We start from the raw sequence: 18000 nt of genomic DNA, 5'->3' as shown, positions 1-18000 counted from the left end.
GTGAGAGACCAACCTTAGTGACAGTTCTGCCCTACTGGCCTCCATTTACTACTTAAAGATTAATGCATGACTACAACACACTACGGGCTCGCCATAGCCCGTGCTACTTGGAACTTTAAGATCCAGGTAGCAAATCTTCAACAACAACAACAAACTACAACACACTGGATTACTCTTTTTATGCTGTAAATAAGTTGTATTATTCTGGGGAACACACTTATTATGCTGGCGAATTACTCTTATTATTTAGAAGATTACTCGGTACTGGAAATGTTAAGGAATTTCATAACATAGAAAGATTTATACGTTTTGGAACGTTGAGGTAAATTATAAACAAAATAAACGTCAAAATAGTTGGTGGGAAAGTGCACTGAAAAAAGATAAGTTGTGGGAAACTGGTGTTCAGAACGTATAGGATGTTATGGATTATTACACACACAGATCACACTAACGTGATGCATCAAGTGAACAAATCCACAAGGGCCGTGACGAGGATTCGAACCTGCGTCCGGGAGCATCCCAGACACTGCCTTAATCGACTGAGCTACGACAGGGTAAAAGGGTTGAAACCGAAGTTCTACTGAACTTACTGGATCCCATAGCCTCTCCAAGACACAAACCAGGATTTTACACAACCCCCCCCTGCACCCGAGCTATGTCAATAGGCCGTTCTCCCTCTTCGCCCTTACATCATCACACACAGAGATCACACTAACGTGATGCATCAAATGAACAAATCCACAAGGGCCTTTTACCCTGTCGTAGCTCAGTCAATTAAGGCAGTGTCTGGGATGCTCCCGGACGCAGGTTCGAATCCTCGTCACGGCCCTTGTGGATTTGTTATGGATTACTCTTCAACTCAGAGGTTAGAAATTGCGTTTCTTGGATTACCTTTAATATTATTTATTAACTCAAGGGACAGACTAAGCTGGAAGAGCAGAAACAGGCCCAAACAAATCTAGCCGAGACGAACCAAACCAGGGGAAAACGTGACGAACCAAACCAGGGGAAAACGTGACGAACCAAACCAAGGGAAAACGTGACGAACCAAACCAGGGGAAAACGTGACGAACCAAACCAGGGGAAAACGTGACGAACCAAACCAGGGGAAAACGAATCGACGACAGGTCTGACTTTTGCTGTGTGGTGGTCCGTGCCCTTGAAGGGGTCAATTATTGGACACGGGTGAGATCTGCGATGAGCTATTCGTAACTACCTCACTACCTTTGGGGGGGTAGAAGTAGCCTAAGCTACTCTATCCCTTTGAGATGTATTTATTGCTTATCTCAATAAACATACTTGAACCTCACTGTCTACCACATCCAAATTGACTACATTCCTCCTAGTAGAACAACATATGTTCATTATCACTATACTAAATGGAGTACCCAGCTGTGTCCGGGTCTCTCTCTCCCTCTCTTCCCATCATCCCCCTTCTTCCTCCCTCCCCCCCCCCCCCCCCTCCCCTTCAGAAAATTTAGTACCCCCAGTAAGCAACCCGTCCTCGACTCAAGTCCATTACATCCAGCGGTCTTCCTAATTTCTGAGGATGGGTAAGGTGGGAGGGGGGGTGGTTGGGGAGGGGTATGTGGGGAAGGTGCAGGCCGCCGCGCCCCTGGGGTGTTGGGTTGGGGGGTCGGTCTGGGAGGAAGTGGGGGAGGGGTGATGTCATTAGGCTGCTGAGTATCAGGGGTGGACAAAGGACGGCTACCCAGCATGTGACCTGATGTGACCCCATCACCTGCACCTTGTGGATCGTCACCTGACTCTTGAACCGTGCTATCCACTTGGATAGCCTGTCTCGGTCTCCACATTTCAACTACCACTTCATCTGAGGAATTATACATGGGTTAGTCGCTCCTAAGCCCAAGGCTAAGGCCTGATTCCCACGCTAGCGGCAACGGCCAATGCGAGCCAGAAATGTTTTTTTTTTTTTTTTGTACAAGGACGTGCCAAGGACGTATGTTGTTCCACAGTTTTTCTGGAGATGATGTTCCTTCCCCGAGTCCACACACACACCTCCCTACTGGGCTGCGCCCACTCTACTTTCTGTCCCATGATCTCCTGCTCCTCAGCTGAACATGAGGGTTTTACATTTGATGTTTAGGGGTTAATCCCTGAAGATTATCATGACGGCATCAACTCTGACCTCTTTGTGATTCGATGACCGTTGACCTGACTCTATGGCTAACTTGTACAGAGGTGTAACTTTTACATTGTCTGCCGCCGCCTGTCTGGCGCCTGTGGGTTGTTCATCCTCCACGTGGCTTGTTCATGCTGTCATGATGTTCATGTTGTTCTATGTACTGCTCTCTTGTTACAAGGTCCCGTCCCTTCATCCTTACTTACAGGTGTTGTGCTCCAACTCCCGGACTCGCCTCTGTATCACTAATTCATCGAGCTGTGTAGTTCATCCCTGACCCAGCGGGTTTTATGTATGTAAGCATTTTAATTTATTGCTGAGGTTTCCGCTACTGCTTCTTCTCGCGCACTGAAGGAGGTGCCGACCTTGAGGTGGGATGGGGGGGGGGAGGCAGTAACCCTCTCACTGTTAATGGCGTTGTTTCCTACGTAGATACTCCCTCCATCCCAGTACAGCCTCTCTCCATCTCTATCCCAGTACAGCCTCTCTCCATCTCCATCCCAGTACCCTGCTGGCCATCCCAGTACCCTGCTGGCCATCCCAGTACCCTGCTGGCCATCCCAGTACCCTGCTGGTCATCCCAGTACCCTCCTGACCATCCCAGTACCCTCCTGGCCATCCCAGTACCCTCCTGGCCATCCCAGTACCCTGCTGGCCATCCCAGTACCCTGCTGGCCATCCCAGTACCCTGCTGGCCATCCCAGTACCCTGCTGGCCATCCCAGTACCCTGCTGGCCATCCCACTACCCTCCTGGGCATCCCAGTACCCTGCTGGGCATCCCAGTATCCTGCTGGCCATCCCAGTACCCTCCTGGCCATCCCAGTACCCTCCTGGCCATCCCAGTACCCTGCTGGCCATCCTAGCCGCGTTTATGTAAATTAGTTCTGTGGAGGAAGCCTTCTGGCAGAGTGAGCCATCACAGCCCACCCAAACTTTCTGGGCATGTGTCTTATCATTGAACTTTATTATTAATGCTGATGAGGCAAGAGTTGAGCCTTCAGTAGACCGTGCTGTTGGTCTGTGATCACTCCTATACTACCTGGTTGATACCTGGTTGATGGGGTTCTGGGAGTTCTTCTACTCCCCAAGCCCGGCCCGAGGCCAGGCTTGACTTGTGAGAGTTTGGTCCACCAGGCTGTTGCTTGCAGCGGCCCGCAGGCCAGGCTTGACTTGTGAGAGTTTGGTCCACCAGGCTGTTGCTTGCAGCGGCCTAATTGGCCTGCTACCCTCCTCCCTGGCAGCTTCTTTTATAACTGTAAAATATTGATGGCTGCAGATGGCATTGGACTAGTCTGCTGCCAGCCCGTCCTCCTAAGGTTTCCCAATGTCAAGAAAACGGTCAATTTAAGGTGTGCTCTCCTAACCTACCAGAGGACCCACAACAGAAAACGGGACAGTAAAGTCACTTTCGCCAGTCGCTTCCACTTTCTAGTAGGACGGTTTTTGGTCGTATGTAAAGTATACAAGAGGACAGGTTGTAGCATCTGTGATTCTCATTTTGTATATTGGAGCTACGAGCAACCCTATGCCCCTGTTACCTAGCAGTAAAATAGGTACCTGGGTGTTAGTCAGCTGTCACGGGCTGCTTCCTGGGGGTGGAGGCCTGGTCGAGGACCGGGCCGCGGGGACACTAAAGCCCCGAAATCATCTCAAGATAACGAAGCTTTCCCGCTGTCTAGTTAAACTAATATTTATCTATTGTAATTAAATAAATATGCCACAATGGTCGCCTGCTCAGGCTTCAGTCACTTCCTTCAGTATCAAATGGCTTATGTCATGTCCGACTTCAGTGTCGTGCAGCATCCACGACCTACAGGTGCTTTTAACTACTGTGTTCATTTCTGTTTTAAAGTATCTGGTGTTATTCTACATTTTTGGACCCTCTGTGGGCCAGAGTCTGTATTTATCGTCTTGGGTTTCTTTTAAGAGGTCTGGAATTAACCTTTTGGGGGGCGAGATACTTTATATGCTACAGCCTGTGCTCGCAAAGCTCAGTGTTCCAGTGTACTCCTGCTAAGAAGTCCCTCGTGGACTATTGTCTTGTATACCATCCCTTATCTCTCTCATTCTCTCGCCATTCCTACTTCCCCTGGGTAGGAATGACAGGAGGAAACCATTTTCAAGAGGAAACTAGATTTATTCCTCCAAGGAGTGCCGGACCAACCGGGCTGTGGTGGGCCTGGGGGGCGCTCCAAGCAACAGCCTGGTGGACCAAACTCTCACAAGTCAAGCCTGGCCTCGGGCCGGGCTTGGGGAGTAGAAGAACTTCCAGAACCCCATCAACCAGGTATCGACATCTGCAAATACACCATTATGGCCCTGCAGCATAAGAACTAATATGAAGAATGATGATCTTTGAGAGGATGTAACCATCCTTTACTCTTCAGTGATGAACATCAAGCTGCGTATGAGAGATTTGATTAACATAATAGTTTGAAATTCTAAAGAATAGTTACCTTGAGGTTACCTTGAGGTGCTTCCGGGGCTTAGCGTCCCCGCGGTCCGGTCGTCTACCAGGCCTCCTGGTTGCCGGACTGATCAACCAGGCTGTTGGACGCGGCTGCTCGCAGCCTGACGTATGAGTCACAGCCTGGTTGATCAGGTATCCTTTGGAGGTGCTTATCCAGTTCTCTCTTGAACACTGTGAGGGGTCGGCCAGTTATTCCCCTTATAGTGGAGTAATATAAAACACAAATGATATATGTTGCCAGCCTTACGACATAAATGGGTGGCTGCTAGTTCCTGGGTCTGCTACGGGCTCACCATAGCCCGTGCTACTTGGAACTGCTTCTTCCAAGTAGCGAGTCTTTAACAACAACAACCTGGGTCTGCTTCCCAGTGTGTTTACTGTCTAGAGTGCTTGCAGGCTCGAGGCTGTGGCTCATTGTTTATGTTTCTCATATTATCTTCACTTACAAGTTATTTTAATTTGACAATTTCGTCTTGCGACTCTTGCCATTTTGTTTGAGATTCTTAAACCAAAGAAGTTTTTCCTGGCGTCTTTCCGACTCTTGTGTTTAAGTTCTGCCCATTGTGTCAGTGTGTAGTCGCCAGGATTTGCTTGCAAGTTCCAGCCTTATCTTGAGGTTATCTTGAGATGATTTCGGGGCTTTAGTGTCCCCGCGGCCCGGTCCTCGACCAGGCCTCCACCCCCAGGAAGCAGCCCGTGACAACTGACTAACACCCAGGTACCTATTTTACTACTAGGTAACAGGGGCATAGGGTGAAAGAAACTCTGCCCATTGTTTCTCGCCGGCACCCGGGATCGAACCCGGGACCACAGGATTACAAGTCCAGTGTGCTGTCCGCTTGGCTCCCTGCATTTGTGGTAACCTGCCTTAGCTCATATTTATGTACAGTTCTTATATGGAAAAGTTCTTATACATCAATGTGACTCAGTTGTGTCACGTTTTGATCTGTAAACTATTTATTCTGTTGTACATCACTGTAAACATTGTTTCTTTGTCTACTTTATCATTTCCCCCTTAGACTCTCACATCGATTGATGAAGATTAAGCCACCCAAAAGGTGGCACGGGCATGAATAGCCCGTAACGTCTCGCATCGTTATTATGTCCTCTATGTTGTCCCCCGTCCAGTGTGGGCGTGTGTGGAAGGTTTGGGGTGGGGGGGGGGGAGAACTATCAGGTGGAAAGCGCCAAGCCATTACGACTATATAGCACTGGGAAGGGATCAGGATTTGGGATAGGACGGGGGGGAAGGAATGGTGCCCAACAACTTGGACGGTCAGGGGAATGAACGCCGACCTGCATGAAGCGAGACCGTCGCTCTACCGTCCAGCCCAAGTGGGGAGGAGGGGGGGATAGGGGGGCTCGTGTAGTTATGTCTGCCTCTGACCTTCACCTACTTAACTCAAGAGTTAATATTTGTAATTGTGCAGTTCTCAGTATATACACGATGTTATTTGTTTTAAATGGTGGGGTGGAAAGTCCTGTTTGTATATTAGGTTACGGTAGTAATGTTGAAAGGAAAATTGGTTACAAATTCAACAAGTATAGAAGTTGGTGCTTTAGAGAAACGTTCAACTCCGTTGTGTTTTAACTTTCCCAGTTTGGTGGCGAATGTAATGTTGAAACTAAACGCTGTGAAGTGTGACACGAAATAGTCGTAAATGCAGTTAGGTGTTGGAACTTGGTGGTTTGGTAGGGGGATTACAGTCCCATTGACATCTGAGAGGGCAGTTGATCTCACCTTGGCATCTGAGAGGGGAACGTCACCTTTCTCTTAGTTTGAAAGGTATTGTACACTATCAGGCTAGGTTGGGCGTATTTATTGGCAGTAGTAAAAATAACGCCTTTTTTCAGCCTCCGTGTAATTAAATTGTTGTCGTTCATGGCATCATCTTACTGCGTACCAACACATCTCAACGCCCCCGAGTCGTTCCAGAGCTTAGCGGTGAATGATGGAAAGTGCGAATCTCTCATCGACCGGTGCCGGTATCGCCAGAATTATATTTTGACGGGGAGTGACAGCTGGGGTAGCCTAGCGCGCGCGGGCGGACGGGCGGGCAAGCATTCACCCAGGTAAACTGGTGTTGATGAACTCGCACGCTCCGGCAAGCTCCAGTACTTTCCTGGATAAACTCACTCGCCGTACATATTACTCCACAAGGCTATCTCCTGGTGGTAAGACAGGGCTTGCTCCGAGGGCCGCTCTGTATCCCTCGTACAGAGACTGCCATCCCCTTAAAGGTTGCCTGGTAACGCCGGGGAGGACACAGAGCTCAATGAATTTGTATTCACTGATTTGCATATGTTCCTGCGTTAGATATGCGTGTAGGGTACGGGCGCGTGTTTTCCTTCTCTGACATATGTAGGTTACAGCTGGAACCAGCTCGGAGGGGATGGAGGGGCGGGGCAGGGCTTGCCTAACCTCTCCACTTGCCTAACCTTACCACTTGCCTAACCTCACCACTTGCCTCACCTCACCACTTGCCTCACCTCCCCTCCTTCACGGTGCTTATTCTTGTATTGTATCTCAGTGGTTGTACACTTGTTTACTCGCATGCAGCGGCAAGTAAAGCAACAAGGCTAATGACGCAGGTAATTTACCCCTCCCCCCACACACACACGTGTGGGGGGGGGGGGTGAGGGTTGTAGTGTAAGTAGGTGTGTAATGGTTGGTATTGTTAACGCAAGTGTGGTAGTTGGTGGTACTGTGATAGTGATGAGACAGTTCTGGTTGTGTTGAAGCTATTTGAATGGAGTCTGCAGCGACAAGTGGTGGAGGTTGATGGTAGTGGGAGAAGATAGTGGTGGTGGCGGTAGGGGGGTTGATGGGGTGTATGTGTAGTAGATGACGGTAGTGAGAATGGTACTTCATGCCGGTGGTAATAGATGGCAGTGGTGTCTGAGGTTGTAATTAGTGGCGGTGACATTGGTGGTTTATGGTAGTGACGACAGTTGTGAGAGTGAGTGAGTGGTGATGACTGGTTGTAAGTGGTTATGTAATGTGGGTGGGTGTGCCTCAACTCACATTACTCACCGGCTCGCCACCTTCATTGCTGCTCCTCTCCCTCCCTCCCTCACTCCACTCTCACTTGGTGGTGGCGGAGACGACTTTGTCTACGGTTATCTTGAGATGATTTCGGTTTTTTTTTTTGTTTTTTTTTTTTAGTGTCCCCGCGGCCCGGTCCTCGACCAGGCCTCCACCCCCAGGAAGCAGCCCGTGACAGCTGGCTAACACCCAGGTACCTATTTTACTGCTAGGTAACAGGGGCATAGGGTTAAAGAAACTCTGCCCATTGTTTCTCGCCGGCGCCTGGGATCGAACCCGGGACCACAGGATCACAAGTCCAGCGTGCTGTCCGCTCGGCCGACCGGCTCCCCCGACGGAGGTGCCATTGGCTGTGAGGTGTCAGCAATGACTGTGGGAGAATGCAGTCAGTGTTTCTCTTGGTAGACGCTGTAAACATCTTTTATAATTTTAATATTACTGCTTACGTATGATATTACAATTTGCTTAGGTGTTGTGACGTGGAGTGCTGGTGAGGAGTGTGTGGGATGGGGAGTGAGCATCAGCATAATAGCCTTCGCTTGTATCGTTAAGGTCAGGGGTGATGTACAGGTAACCTGGCCTCTTGTTGATCAATAACCCTGCTGACCTGGGCTGGCTGTATCAGGTCAGCAAGAGGCGGAGACCATAGCCGTGACCTAGAGTGGGTGCATCAGGTCAGGAGGGAAGAGGGTGTACCTGGTTGATACCTGGTTGATGGGGGTCTGGGAGTTGTTCTACTCCCCAAGCCCGGCCCGAGGCCAAGCTCGACTTGTGAGAGTTTGGTCCACCAGGCTGTTGCTTGGAGCGGCCAGCAGGGCCACATACCCACCACAGCCCGGCTGATCCGGAACTTCTCTTACAAACCATCCAGTTTTCTCTTGAAGATGTCCACGGTTGTTCCGGCAATATTTCTTATAGTCGTTGTGGGTATTGCAGGAACCCACCACCATCTTGGTTGGATATGGCTATGGGGGTGGCAGCCACCGTAAGGGTGGAGAGTGAACACCATGAGTTGAATTCTCTCAATTGAAGATATGACCTTGGCAACCGTGCCTCGTGGGTTGGTACCGTACGTGACCCAACTTTTAAGGCATGTGGTGGAAGCACAACATCTTATTAACATGTTTTGTTGTTTTAGATTGAGCTACTCGGAACAAGAAGTTGTAAGTAGCACGGGGTATGGTGATCCCGTAGTGGGCTTAACCCGCACAGGAGCGGGGCTGTAACTGTGCATTTTAACAGGCTTTGTTGCTGTTTTGTTGAGAGGTCTGACGGTGAGGTGTTGGGATCGTAAAGTGCTCCTGTGTGTAAACTTATGTACACTACAAATACACTAATGTAAACTTAGTGTATTTGTTGCATTCGTTATCTCGTGTTGTCTCAGAGTTGTCATCTTGACGACCTTAGATATACCTTGAACAAATCCACAAGAGCTGTGACGAGGATCTAGATATACTTTATATATCTAAAGGTCTAGATATACCTTTCGTGTGAAACCCTTACATACATCTGTATACCTCAGTCATGTACTCCTTGCTCGACGCTTTTGTAGAGAATTGTAATGATTTGTACAATTTATTATGAACGTAATTTCTCGATCTGAATTTGATAATTGTAAAGATTTTTTTAAAGCATCGATAAATATAGCTTTTTAATCTAAATCCTAATCTTGAGATACGGTATATAATTACAGTGATTACATGTTATGCTATTATTGGGACCTTCTCGCAGGTAAACAATTTAGTATAAATTTGTGTAAACTAGTACAGATATAAATGTACAAACATTTGTGAATAAAAAAAACTTTGAATTTGAAAATTGTGTTTTTAATTCTCTGCACGAAGGGGTTCGTAATATCCGGGACTAACTTATTCATTCTTTAGTAGGCAAGATAAAGTTGAAGAGTAATATTAGTTGTTAAATGAACAAATCCACTAGGACCGTGACGCAGGCTCCCGGACGCAGGTTCGAATCCTCGTCACGGCCCTTGTGGATTTGTTCATTTGATGCATCACGTTAGTGTGCCGGTCGGCCGAGCGGACAGCACACTGGACTTGTGATCCTGTGGTCCTGGGTTCGATCCCAGGCGCCGGCGAGAAACAATGGGCAAAAGTTTCTTTCACCCTATGCCCCTGTTACCTAGCAGTAAAAAAAATAGGTACCTGGTGTCGGAAAATCCGACACCATTTAATATCATACAGACAGATAATAAGTGCTGCTGTATTACCCACAAGTTACCCATAGAAAACGTAACTTGTAGTGGAATTACCATCTAAAGAAAACGGGATATCATCACCACATACTATTATAATTCACCAGCTATTCTGCTGGGAATTGTTCTTAAATACATTAGTCTTTGGACTTTACCATCATAAAAACATCTTATATAAATTAACTTAATTATCAATATTAAAGTAGAGTAAATGTGACCCTTCTATCACGTTCTGAAATCTGGACAATGTAAGCCAGGCGTCAGAGTGGAGGAAGGAGGGCAGCCATTGTTGTTATACGAGACCAGAGGCTCACACGGGAGCAAATTCGGCTCCTGTTAAATTTACTTGGACGTAGTGTTATGGAACCCAAAGGTGTACCATTGTCAACACGCTGTCTACAAATACAAGTTAAGTGTCTATCCGAAACCCGTTTATCATTCATTTATGGCCATTAATGTCAGGATATAGGGTTAGCCGGTTAGAACGCGAAATCGCCTCATACTAAAGGTCAAGACGAGGATGCAAGATTGTGCACCAGTTACTGGGTGATATGGAAGCTACCTCAAAGAGGATAATTTGGTGTCTACACCCTAGTTATACCTGGTGGACTAACCTGCTGTACTATAAGATAAGGAACCTCATCAATGTATGTAGCTATTACTGTAATTTGATTGGCTGCATATATATTAATATAATAACCCCCCCTAATGTGTAGAGGATCGATTTGTGAGATTATGAGATTATTGCAGAAATACAGTCCACTTATCATTATACAAATTGCTATCGAAGTATATAAATTAACGTAAATATAAATTCATATAAATTAAATAAATATAAATCTCACAGGTCGGTTCCCACACCTGGGTGTTAGTCAGCGGTCACAGGCTGCTTCCTGGGGGTGGAGGCCTGGTCGAGGACCGGGCCGCGGGGACACTAAAGCCCCGAAATCATCTCAAGATAACCTCAAGTGTGATCTCTGTGTGTGATATTAGTTATTACTAATGGCTCCAGATGGAAAGCCTAGCAGCGTTTTGGCCTTACGTCAAACACGTTGGCTGTATGCATTGTTTTCTTTGAAATCTCGATTAGTTACGATTCCCAGATCATTTTTCTAATGTAATTTCACAATTCCAGTATTATTTAGGTGGTATGTGGTACTTCAAGTATATTCTTTAGCGTTGAATCCCACACTTGTGACCATTTGACTTCATCTGTCAACTTTCAGTGTACATTTAAATTAATTTTTTTTTTTAATTTTGCCCCGAGGGGCGAGTTTATTGGGCAGCGCCACTCATCTTGTGAGTGGACACACCGCCATAGTGACAGTATTGGGCAGCGCCACTCATCTTGTGAGTGGACACACCGCCATAGACCAGTATTGGGCAGCGCCACTCATCTTGTGAGTGGACACACCGCCATAGTGACAGTATTGGGCAGCGCCACTCATCTTGTGAGTGGACACACCGCCATAGTGACAGTATTGGGCAGCGCCATTCATCTTGTGAGTGGACACACCGCCATAGTGACAGTATTGGGCAGCGCCACTCATCTTGTGAGTGGACACACCGCCATAGTGACAGTATTGGGCAGCGCCACTCATCTTGTGAGTGGACACACCGCCATAGTGACAGTATTGGGCAGCGCCACTCATCTTGTGAGTGGACACACCGCCATAGCAGCATGTACAACACTCCCCAATAGGAAGAAGATCCGCTGGGTTGTTCATCCTGTCACTTGTACCCCAGACACAGTTGGGACTTGCTTAACTGGCTTAAGTGAACAGCTTCTCAAACAAGAAGATTGACATCTGTCAACCTTTAAATTGTTATTGTTGACCAAACCACATACTAGAAAGTGAAGAGACGACGACGTTTCGTTCGTCAAAGCTATGGACGTATAAGGGGAGCCGGTCGGCCGAGCGGACAGCACGCTGGGCTTGTGATCCTGTGGTCCTGGGTTCGATCCCAGGCGCCGGCGAGAAACAATGGGCAGTTTCTTTCACCCTATGCCCCTCGCCTACTGGCCGCGCTCCACCACCTTAAGTTCTACAACTTGTAGTTGTTGTTATAGATTCAGCTACTCGGAACATGTTCCAAGTAGCACGGACTATGGTGAGCCCGTAGTGGACTTACCTGGCACAGGAGCGGGGCTGTAACTGTACAGCTTATATCGGCTGGATCCTATACACAAACACCTTCGGACTTGACACATCCACCCCACGCGGTCGTTATCAGACAATGTGTTACATTAAACACGTTTCGTGCAATCAGAAGGCATTCCAGTCATAAAGCAGAGATATTCTATTTCTCGACGTGAGCCGGGATCGTGAATTATGGAGGCAGGTAGGCGCGCTCCCACCCTGGGCGGAGTATTGCCTACCACACTGGTTGTTGTTGTTTAAGATTCAGCTACTGGTAACTAAAAGTTCAGCTACTGGTAACTAAAAGTTCCAAGTAGCACGGGCTATGGTGAGCCCGTGATGGACATACCTGGCACAGGAGCGGGGCTGTAACTTGACCACAGTGGTGGTATGAGCTACTTTAGTATTGCCTGGTGATCAATTGGGGACGACACAAGCCTATCTTGGCTCTTACCACCACTGTGGTACATCAACTAGTTTTCTTCAAAATATTATTGGAATATACAGCAGATAAGAGCGAGTAGTTTTGAACTGGAGAGAATACACAGAAAAGCTATTCTTAAGAAGTCAAGAAGTAGAGAAGAAGAAGAATGAGACGCGAGGAATGATGGAGAGCGCGAAGGTCGGTATAATTAGCCGGTAGTATGATGTAACAACACACTGCAATTACGAAATGCAGAGCACACATCATACCTTGAGGTTACCTTGAGGTGCTTCCGGGGCTTAGCGTCCCCGCGGTCCGGTCGTCTACCAGGCCTCCTGGTTGCTGGACTGATCAACCAGGCTGTTGGACGCGGCTGCTCGCAGCCTGACGTATGAGTCGCAGCCTCATACTTGCTATCAGCCCACCACCTGCATCTATCCTACACTATCTCATCACCACCCCGAGCACCCAACTGTGAGTGATGGCTGTAGGCTGAGGACATACACATGCTCCTCACAAATATGACTATAGAGAAAGGCCGTAATTTTCATCGTAACCCCCCCCCCCTCCCGCCTTCCCCCTTTCAGCCTAGACATGTATCATGCTAAAATCTTGCTGGTCTTGTCTTGAATAATCAAAATCCTGTTTCCTCCACGACTAGACACTTAGTGCACTCGCTCTGCTACCTTAGACTTTTCCCTTTGTCGCTCTACTCTCCAACGAGGGTCTCGCTTCATGCAGGTCGGCGTTCAATCCCCGACTCTCCAAGGGGTTGGACATGTCCGTTCCCACATCCCCGTCCCAACCCAAAAATCCTTATCCTGACTCCCTTCCAAGTGTTATATAGTCGTAATGGCTTGGCGCTTTCCCTTAACAAAACCCCTTGTGTGTGTTTACCTGTTGATGATCGAGGGTTCTTCTACTCTCGCGGCCTGGCCTGTGGCCAGCCTCGTGATTGCCTGATCTGATAGGCTGTTTGTGTCCGTGGTCAAAGGTAAACTTATTCTGCTTCTAATCTCATCTATTTTACTCCTTCCGCCGTGACAGAAGGTCGCAAGTGACCCCTCCTCCCATCTTCCCCTCCCCACCTCCATCTTCAGTGACGCAATACGGATGTATTAGCGTTTTCACCTTGGCCTTGCCCCCAGCGCACGTGTGTGTGTCCTAACATACTGCTAGAGCTTCCCCTTTGGCTGCTCTAACACGCCTGGGGCCTCACCCGTGTTCCCAGCACACCCAGGCTAGAGGCTCGCACCTTTCCTGTCCCTGTGGTTGCTTCAACCTCCTTGTTAAGCATATCGAGCAAATCCACAAGGGCCGTGACGAGGATTCGAACCTGCGTCCGGGAGCATCCCAGACACTCTTAATCGACTGAGCTACGACAGGGTAAAAGGGTTGAAACCGAAGTTCTACTGAACTTACTGTATCCCGTAGCCTCTCCGAGGCATATCGAGGTCTCCCTTGGCCAGCTACTGCTCACCTTCCCCATCCCACAACAGTTGGCTAACTCCTGGGTACCAATTTACTAAGTGAACAGAGGCATCGGGTAAAGTGACACGTGCACAGCCGTGTATGTCAGGCCCAGAGATCAAACCCGGGGATCCTTGGTTGAGAGTGGAGGACGCAGCCCACTGCGCTGTGGGAGGGAATGGCTTGGAAACCTGTCATTTGGGAGTGCGTGTCTCCCTGGACTTTTACGGCGTGTAACGACGGCGTCCTGTGGTTTGTCACTGGTGATTCAGCACCCCCTCCCCCCCCCTACCTTCCTGAAGCTAGTTGCTGGCCTCACAAGCATCCTCTACAAACCTCAAACCTCACTAACTTTGCATCCCACTGTGAACTGATCGATGTGGTGATGGGACAGGTGTGTGATCAGTATCGCCAGGACTCCACAGAGGTACACACCTGCAAAGCGAAGTACTTGTAGCAAGGTGTACACACACACTGGGAAAACACACGTGTCTACATTATAATTTCCCCCGTCATTGTGTGTGTGCGCCGAGTCACACAAGAATGCATTATATCGCCAGCACACAACGTCAGCACAATGGGTCAAGAAGGAGAGTCGAGAGAGAGAAACAAGTGTGGGCTAATAACAATCTCTACAAACTACATTTTACTTTAAACATTATTTATAGCTCTTATCATCGAGCAGGCGCCCTCGTGTCTGCCACAACACGGAGGAATTTACACTACACCACGAAGGAAAGACTGGTGCAAAGATCGGTTATCACACACTATGGCCACACATGGGACTGTCCACACGTGGGACTGTCCACACATGGGACTGTCCACACACGTGACTGTCCACACACGTGACTGTCCACACATGGGACGGCTTTCCCTGCCAACCTACCTCTTCCCCCCCCCCCCCACCATCACCCTCTATCTCGAATACTTTATGAATAAACTACTGTAACAAAAAATATTTAAACATCTACACCAGCATATTCTCCCCCCCCCCCCTCCCCCCCCGCCCCCCCCCCTCCCCCCCCCGCCCCCCCCCCCCCCACTCAGACACTTGAGAACCACATTAAATTGCAACACCGCTCACAGTCATTTTATTCAATGTAATAATTTTTTTGTTTTGCGTCATCACTGTCTTTAAAAAACCACACATTTTCCACAATTCTTACTTTTACAAGCAAAGGAGAATCAGTTCGAGGTTGTTTGAGACCTAAACCTGGTCAGATAATGCATATTTAGATACATATGTATGTATCCTCCCCCCTCCCCATTATCACCAGCGATAAAACCCTTATACTGTAAACAAATCCACAAGAACTGTGACGAAGGTGAGAAACAATGGGCAGAGTTTCTTTCACCCTATGCCCCTGTTACCTAGTAGTAAAATAGGTACCTGGGTGTTAGTCAGCTGTCACGGGCTGCTTCCTGGGGGTGGAGGCCTGGTCGAGGACCGGGCCGCGGGGACACTAAAAAAAAAAGCCCCGCTCATCCCGCAGGTTGCGGGATGAGCCCGGTCCTCAACCAGGCCTCCACCCCCAGGAAGCAGCCTGTGACAGCTGACTAACACCCAGGTACCTATTTTACTGCTAGGTAACAGGGGCATAGAGTGAAAGAAACTCTGCCCATTGTTTCTCGCCGGCGCCCGGGATCGAACCCGGGACCACAGGATTGCAAGTCCAGCGTGCTGTCCGCTCGGCCGACCGGCTCCACAAGAGAGGAGAGGTACAAGAGAGGAGGCTCTCTTGTACTATTCTTGGACTAAGTTGTGATGGGCGTTGCTCTTGTAATGGGTGGTTGTGGTGATGGATGGTAGTGGTGTAGTGGTGGGTGGTAGTGTAGTAGTGATGGGTGGTAGTGGTGTAGTGATGGGTGGTAGGGCTGTAGTGATGGGTGGTAGGGCTGTAGTGATGGGTGGTAGTGTTGTAGTGATGGGTGGTAGTGGTGTAGTGGTGGGTGGTAGTGGTGTAGTGGTGGGTGGTAGGGCTGTAGTGATGGGTGGTAGTGGTGTAGTGGTGGGTGGTAGTGGTGGGTGGTAGTGGTGTAGTGGTGGGTGGTAGTGTAGTAGTGATGGGTGGTAGTGTTGTAGTGATGGGTGGTAGGGAAGGGGAGGTAACAGAGCACCTGTCATGAGGCTGGGAACATGTGCACCAGCAGTGTGCTCACACTCACATGCTTGGCGTCATTTCACAGTGTTCCAGTAGGTTGTTTTTGATGTCCCAAACTGTAGTCAGTGTATAATGGGGGGTTTGTGTTGCGTTCTTCTAATTAATTATACTTGTTGAACATTTATAACTCAGTCATTCTATATTTATTCAATTCAATTTCATTCAATTTCAATCTAAATATATTTGTTAAGTGTAATTGATTTTTTAATTTGCACAATTGTTACATTATTGTTTCATAGATGCGTCACGTTATTGTGAGCAGTGAGTTGAGTTTGAGTTATATTTTATCAGTATGTTGACCAGCCCACACACTAGAAGGTGAAGGGACGACGACGTTTCGGTCCGTCCTGGACCACTATCAAGTCGATTGTGAGAATGGTCCAGGACGGACCGAAACGTCGTCGTCCCTTCACCTTCTAGTGTGTGGTCTGGTCAACATACTTCAGCCACGTTATTGTGACTCCTCGCATATATTTTATCACAATTGTGTTTGTGAGAAAAGATTTATATTGAACTTTGTTTGCAATGCATTGAATACATACAGGAAATAAATTAGGTGTATGAAGGCATTCCTTTGGCCTTGATAATTGTGTGAGAGTTAACGTTGAGTTTGTGGGGCTGTGTCCACAGTGTGCTGTCCGTGCCGGAGATCAGCCAGTACGTGGAGGGAGCATGGCGACGCCTGCGGGAGAACTACACCTGGCTCCTGCACCTGCGGCGTGTCCAGCCCGCACTCGTGAGTAACAAACACTCTTGTCTCTACTGTCACTCACTCTCTCCTCCTCCTCCCTCTCTGTCTCTCTCTGTCTCTCTCTCTCTCTCTCTCTCTCTCTCTCTCTCTCTCTCTCTCTCTCTCTCTCTCTCTCTCTCTCTCTCTCTCTCTCTCTCTCTCTCTCTCTCTCTCTCTCTCTCCCTCTCTCTCTGTCTCTCCTCTCTCTCTCTCTCCCTCTCTCTCTGTCTCTCCTCTCTCTCTATCTCTCCTCTCTCCCTCTCTCTCTGTCTCTCCTCTCTCTCTGTCTCTCCTCTCTCTCTGTCTCTCCTCTCTCTCTCTCTCCCTCTCTCTCTGTCTCTCCTCTCTGTCTCTCTCCCTCTCTCTCTGTCTCTCCTCTCTGTCTCTCCTCTCTCTCTCTCCTCTCTCTCTCCTCTCTCTCTCTCTGTCTCTCCTCTCTCTCTCCTCTCTCTCTCTCTGTCTCTCCTCTCTCTCTCCTCTCTCTCTCTCTGTCTCTCCTCTCTCTCTCTCTCTCTCTCTCTCTCTCTCTCTCTCTCTCTCTCTCTCTCTCTCTCTCTCTCTCTCTATTTTGGCATGTGCCGCCGTTCATTTGTTTATCTTCGCCACGTGGACCACTTTCACATATGGCGAATGATGTTTGTTTACACTGACCACGTGCTCTTTGTTGACATACAGAACCTGTCTTATTTTTTTATCTTCACCACGGAAGCCACTTTCATATATGGCGAATGGTGATTGTTTACATTGACCACGTGCTCTTTGTTGACATGCAGAAACCCCTCTTCTTTTTTTTCGTTGATCATGTGCTCTTTGTTTGAATTCGATGGGGGCATTGAAACCTGCTTGGCGGCATATATTTGTGTGCATATACAACAGACAGCATGGAGTTTGCCGCAAAATAATGATTGAGCCATAGATAAAAAAAAGTAAGATATAAAGGTAATCGAGATATTACATAACGCTGTAACATGCTCCTCCATATTGTTGTTGTTGTTTAAGATTCAGCTATTGGGAACAAAAAGTTCCAAGTAGCACGGGCTATGGTGAGCCCGTAGTGGACTTACCTGGCACAGGAGCTGGGCTGTAACTTGACTCCCTCCACCTGTATTAACCCCACCTTTTATTTTGATATTTCGCGCCCTGCACCTGACTCCACCCCCTCGTGTAACATGTTGGTCCAGGTATTGGGTCGAATAAACAC

General features: G+C 48.2%; 1 protein-coding gene across 1 annotated transcript in view; it reads left to right on the top strand.

The window, feature by feature from the left end:
* LOC123773006 (reticulophagy regulator 3) overlaps positions 1-18000 on the top strand; it is a gene marked incomplete at its 5' end in the record, with an annotated part of 67675 nt that overhangs the window by 16921 nt on the left and 32754 nt on the right. Inside the window, 1 exon segment of the mRNA XM_045766473.2 lies at positions 16700-16805. Coding sequence (XP_045622429.1) covers positions 16700-16805 — 106 coding nt within the window.

The sequence above is a fragment of the Procambarus clarkii genome, chromosome 81 (assembly GCF_040958095.1).
Source record: "Procambarus clarkii isolate CNS0578487 chromosome 81, FALCON_Pclarkii_2.0, whole genome shotgun sequence".
Taxonomy (NCBI): Eukaryota; Metazoa; Arthropoda; class Malacostraca; order Decapoda; family Cambaridae; genus Procambarus; species Procambarus clarkii.
This window is presented reverse-complemented; position numbering and strand designations above follow the sequence as displayed.